General features: G+C 39.5%; 1 protein-coding gene across 2 annotated transcripts; it reads right to left on the bottom strand.

Annotated features, from left to right (window-relative positions):
* Window positions 1–110: 110 nt before the first annotated feature.
* On the bottom strand, window positions 111–4,768 carry LOC116846371 (replication termination factor 2). Of its 2 annotated transcripts, none has more exons than XM_032820100.1 (3): window positions 4,632–4,768; window positions 790–1,173; window positions 111–688 (listed from the first exon to the last, which is right to left on the bottom strand). In XM_032820100.1, exons 1-3 carry the CDS (start codon window positions 4,653–4,655, stop codon window positions 287–289), a joined length of 810 nt encoding a protein of 269 aa, XP_032675991.1. In that variant the 5' UTR covers window positions 4,656–4,768; the 3' UTR covers window positions 111–286. The 2 variants fall into 2 exon arrangements, with proteins under 2 accessions (XP_032675991.1, XP_032675990.1); XM_032820099.1 differs by lacking the exon at window positions 4,632–4,768 and adding an exon at window positions 1,475–1,742.
* Window positions 4,769–6,304: the final 1,536 nt, after the last annotated feature.

The following is a 6,304-nucleotide window of genomic DNA, read 5'->3' on the forward strand; positions in this document are numbered from 1 at the left end:
ATATATATATATATATATATATATATATGTGTATTTTTATATAGACTTTTGTCGCCTCTGTTATTCGCCTAGTTTTTACCATCTTATCTATTTGAAAGAATAACAGAATATTCAACAACGCATTCTATCTTTATTTTCCGTAATTTCATTAAATTTTTTTTCCAAGTTCATTCCATTAGATTAATATCTGGGTTCTTCCTCTAGTGTATACTTTACGGGACTTGAATCAACGAAACATCCGATTCTCTAACTTGTCAAATCTTGCTGTACTTTTACTGGTGTATGATTAATTGTAAAATGGGTTATATGTAACCCAGTGCGCTCTATCTTGTTCCACAGCAGATTTGTGCGAAGTGAAAATGCTTTTGAACACTTCCGACGCTTTAGGATCTTTTGCGATGCTATAATCGCTTTTAGCTTTCTTATAAGCCGGATCAGCCGCCTCGCTTCGATTGCTGTTCGACTGCGGAAGTACCTTGTCTTCCTTCTTTGTCTTCTTCTTTGATGACAACTGGTCCGTGCTCGTTCCCTCAGCCAATACATCGTTGCTAGACTTTCTTTTCTTTGATTTTTTCTGGATAGCTTTCCTAAGTATTGCACGTTCCTTCATGAGTTCCAAATCGTCGCCCTCTGCGTTCAATACAACTATGTCCATTTCCTCATATGGCTCTTGGCATCTGTGACATGACTGCGAGAAATTTTACACAATGTAATTCGTGTTTTATTTTAAACACATTTACGTGAAGTTTTATTATCTTTTGGCATATAAAAAAAAAACATGCAACTTACCCAACTTTTTACCTCTTTCAGTGCACGTTCGCTCATCACACAGCCACATGACCACAAGAAGCAGAACTTGTACTTTCCATTCATTTCTAAACCAATAACTGGACAGATGTATGGATTTTTGGCTCCATTCATGTAACTATCACTTTTTTCAGCCCTATCACTATCAAACGCTGGGTTGGGTGTCAGGTTAAGATTCCTTACATCCTTCAAATTCTTGATATGTACAGCTGATTCAGGCAAAGTATTGCGATCCAAGAGACCTTCCAATACAGATTCCTTACTATATAAACGTCCCAAGATACAACCCACAACTGGTAGCTGCAATGGTAACTGTCGTATTGTACAGTGTTTCCATTTGAAGGCCAATTCCGCTTCTTTGTCTTTCTGCAAATGCACATTTTTACAAATTAAATATTATCTTCTTGGATCTTATTGTTACAAGGTTAGAATATAATGTAGCAATATTTAGTTTTATATTCAATTACAAAATTTTGAATAGAATTTTGAATATCTATAGTTTTATTAATAATTTTTCAGAAAATTGTGGACATTTATTGACAATAATTGAATGGGTTATGTTATATATAAGGTTATATTATAAGGTTATATTATATATATATATATATATATATATATATATATATATATATATATATATATATAAATATTAATTTTCTCATCTCACTTGCACTGGTTTCTTTTTTCTTTTTACGAGCTCGTCTCTGCGAGGTATGGTGCCACCATCGCATCCCATAATTCAGAGAGTTAAATGTCACAAAATATTATAAAGATATAAAAAAATGTATTGACACAATGTATTGACAACAGAACTCTCTCTTTTGTTGGTTACAGGCCTAGCCAGGGTTCCAAACTCTGTTATGGGCTTCCTTCCTTCTTACTTGGCTTGGATTGCTTATAGTCGCGCGACCCTACGCCACTAATGGCTTCTGCACACAGGACGCGGTAAAGGTACCTTTACATGGGAGCATCGAGCGCCGAGCGTTAAAGCGGTAACTAATCAACGTTTCACTTTCCGCAAAAACTACAAGTATACTTCTAGGACCTGATACGTTGATTGGCTAACGCTTTAACGCTCGACGCTAGAACGCTTTTATGTATTGGCACCTTAATGCTTGCCGCGCGGCGGAAGTTCGCGCGACAGCCAATCAATATGTTGCTTTTCCGTAACAACTAGAAGGTTATTACGGAAAGCAGCATATTGATTGGCTGTCGCGCGAACTTCCGCCGCGCGGCAAGCATTACCGCGTCCTGTGTGCAGGAGCCATAAGGTGCGGGTCCAATGATCCGTAAACATATCCGTATCCGTAACCATAAACAAAATCGAGTCGTGATTGGTCGTGATATATATAAGGTATAGTAAAAAGAAATCCGTTATTTTTCCAATAGATGGCTTTAGTAATGTGTATCTCGCTTTGTTTAAGTGCGATCGGTTTACGTTAGATGGCACTAGAAAGATAAGATTTCGTACTAAAAAAACTTCTCAGACAGTTTTGTGATTGTTTGACTCAGTATTGTTTGAGCGCGCGTCAAAGATGGACATCAGCAAAGAGAAAATACGCCATATTTTACAGTTTTTCTTCGATAAAGGCGAAAATGCAAGCCAGGGGGCTGAAAATGTGAATAGTGTTTATGGTCCTGATACTGTAACAGCCAATCACGCGCAATTTTGGTTTCGTCGAAACATTGCACAAAAAACCGTTTGGAACCACTTGAATAAGGCTGGATACAAAAAGAAGCTCGATGTATGAGTGCCACACGAGTTAACGCAAAAAAAACCTCATGGACCGAATTTCCATCTGCAAATCGCTGCTGAATTGCAACAAAATCGACCCATTTCTGCAGCGGATGGTGACTGGTGATGAAAAGTGGGTCACTTACGACAACGTCAAGCGAAAACGGTCGTGGTCGAAACGCGGTGAGCCGGCGCAAACGGTGGCCAAGCCAGGGTTGACAGTCAGGAAGGCTTTGCTGTGTGTTTGGTGGGATTGGCAGGGAATCATCCACTATGAACTGCTCCCCTACGGCCAAACTCTTAATTCGGACCTGTACTGTCCGTCCCAACAATTGGACCGTCTGAAGGAATCAATCGCCCAGAAGCGGCCAGCTTTGGCCAATAGGAGAGGAATTGTGTTCCATCAGGACAACGCCAGGCCACACACATCGATAGTGACTTGCCAGAAGCTCCGGGAGCTTGGTTGGGAGGTTCTTATGCATCCATCTTATAGGCCGGACCTGGCACCAAGTGATTACCACCTGTTCCTGTCTATGGCGAATGATTTTGCTGGTGAAAAATTCGCCTCAAGAAAAGCTTGTGAAAATCGACTGTCACAGTTTTTTGCCAATAGGGACAAGGGTTTCTATGAGAGAGGCATAATGGAATTACTTTTAAAATGGCAACAAGTTATCGAACAAAACGGTGCATATTTGACCTAAATCGAATCATTCTAACTATGCTAAATAAAGCCTTCAATTTCATGCAAAAATAATGGATTTCTTTTTATTACACCTTACATCACGACCAATAACGACTCGATTTTGTTTAGGCCTGTTCTACAATACGTCGTATGTCGCTGTCGGACATCGGAACGCAGTTGATAGGCCAATCAGAGGACTTGTTTTTCAAGTTCTCCTAATTGGACCATTGGTTGCGTTCCGACCTTTGACTATATAACCATGGACCGCTAGCCGCTATATTATGTCTGCAGCAAAACGTCTGTCAACATCTGCAGCGCCGCCAGGACCAAACAACGGCTATTAAGTAAACTATCACATACTTGTGATTTCTATTTTACTATGTGAAAGATATTTTGTATGTGCATCCGTGATCATAAATTGCAGTTATCATTAAAATACATGAAAAATTATTATAATATTTCTTTAATCGTCAATAACAGGTTTTTTCATTTCCTCTTCAAATAAATTATTATATTAAAAAAAAAGTTATACAACTTTGCTATAATATAAAAACCAACAATTTTTAAAGTAACAAGAAAAAAAATCTGATTTGCAAAAAAAATATAAAAACACCAAATAAGATATTTATATAATTTTATACCAAATTTGTATTTATTATATTACATAAGAATATATAATATTTAATATATAATATATTTATATTATAAAAGATATATAATATATGAATAAAAAAAAAAAAAAAATATATGTATATATATATAGGGTGTCCTATTTTAAATTACGCACCTGAATATCTCGTCAGGGGAGCCACCAATCTGAAAATAACCCTTACAAAAGTTGTTGGGTTCGGAGGGGGACATCCGATGGTGATTTCCAATTTCACCTTGACCTTGACCTTCAAGGTCATTTGAAGATCAAATCGAATTTTTAAATAGAAACCCCCATTTTTGACCCCGGATTCGGAAAGAGAGCAAAATTTTACGTTTAGATGGGTACTTGAGGCTCTTCTTTGGAATGATCTTCCGAGTTTATTTTAAGGACAAAATCTTTGAAATTATGTACCTGAATACATATCTTGTCGAGGAGCCACCAATCCAAATAACCCTTACAAAAGTTGTTGGGTTCGGAGTGAACACCGGATGGTGACCTTGTAACCGGACATCGGAAGATACAGGCAAGGGAGTAATAAGTTCTGTCACGTGCGTTCAATTTTATCCGGGATTTTACAAATCAATGCTAGCAATACTTTAGTATTTTCTTTAATATATTAACGATCTTCTGAACGATAATATATAAACGATGTTCTGAACTCGTTCTGAACAACGGCGTCTTACAGGCTACCGCCGTCTATCACTTCCGCACGAAGGAATGAGAAAATCGAGGGAGTATTAATAACTAAAACTCACCGGATTGTCGCTCAGCAAGCGCATTTATTGAACTGCCTTACTTCTCGCAGCCTCTGGGTACAGGAGAGATCGTCGTCGTCGTCGTTATGCGCTGCTTTCACCGGATGGATGTGTCACCTTCGACGTCCACTTTTCGACTAACGTGAAAGAGGCAGATTTAGATTCTGCGCTCGGGACCTCACATCGCACGGAGCTCGCGCCCCTAGCGGTGTGGTGTCCTGGCCGAATAACGAGTCAAGTGCGCGCAGCGACCACAACCTCGATCTCTCTAGACCCTTTACAAAATAAATTTTTCTTGCAGTACATGGTATGTCTCGACATCAATGTACGTACTTATGCATATATATATATATATATATATATATATATATATATATATGTATATATACATATATATATATATATATATAAATATATAAATGTAAAATTTAGGCAATTACAAATATATATTACTACGCGTGACTAGGCAACTGTATCGCATCATAGTCGCGTGTAAAATAATTTCCGCTCACTGACCCGGAATCACGCTCGCGTTGTAATACTATATATATATATATATATATATATATATATATGAATATCAAACGTAAACAGAAAATCATAAACTCTCGGTTATAAAATATAAATCTCCGTAAACCTCATGCGGTACCCTCTCCTGGCGCCTCCACCTTACTCGTGCGAGTCGCGGTCTTCGCGCCGCGGTCTTCGCGCCGATTATTTTATAAAATAAAATAATCAAATAATGAAATAATAAAATACTAAATGGCGAATAACGATCGCTCATACCATGGTCTACGAAATAATAAAGTCACATTTTTAACGATCAATGCGCATTTCGCGCTTGACGCTCGATCGATCCCCGCGTGCGTCGGATCGTCCTACATCTCGCATCGACGACGGGGTCACGCCGGCCCGCCCGTGTGGGTACGACTAATTATCTCTCCCGCACGCGTGACGGCTCGGCGCCTACTCGTCGCCCAAAGTACTCGCTGTACTCGCGACTCCTACGCACGGCTACTCTCGCGCTTGACCGAACGTCGCTCGGATCCGGGACGGATACTAAAACCTTTCTTTCTGTTGCAGGGCACCCGGACATAGGACCTCGGACGCTGGTAAGTATACTATGGTAAGTAGACTGATAATTAATGACGGATTTTTTTTTTTTTTTTCAGCTCGTCGTGTCTCGGACCTTGGACCTCGGACTTCGGATCTCGGACCTGGTAAGTATACATCACCGATACATCTAGAATTTCTTTTTTCATTTCAGGTTTTCCCCAAACATCCGTCCCGGATCCTCGCGATTCCGCTCGCTTGGCCTTGTAACCGGACCTGTGTTAACAATCCTCTCCGAAGTTGCCGATCCCGGCTTTTATTCATTTCATTAATCAAAAAATACTGTAACCGCGATTCGTTGCGGGTTCGAATCGCTTGTCGGATCGGGTTCGTGATAAGCGGAATAATTGAAAAGAACAGTGTTTTTAAAAATAATAATGAATAATATATTTAAATACTAAGCTGACGATAACGACAATATATAGAGCGAATAATACGTGTCGACGCCGTTGGTTTTGGTTGTTTGTATCGCTTGACAGAGGTTTGTTTAGACGCCGGCTTGCGTGATGTGACGCGCGGTGCGCGGGATACGGACGACGTCAGTGTCGCGTATTCGCGAG

This window comes from Odontomachus brunneus, unplaced genomic scaffold (assembly GCF_010583005.1).
Source record: "Odontomachus brunneus isolate Ranch 3 - 2012 unplaced genomic scaffold, Obru_v1 Obru_scaffold_063, whole genome shotgun sequence".
In the NCBI taxonomy this organism is placed as follows: Eukaryota; Metazoa; Arthropoda; class Insecta; order Hymenoptera; family Formicidae; genus Odontomachus; species Odontomachus brunneus.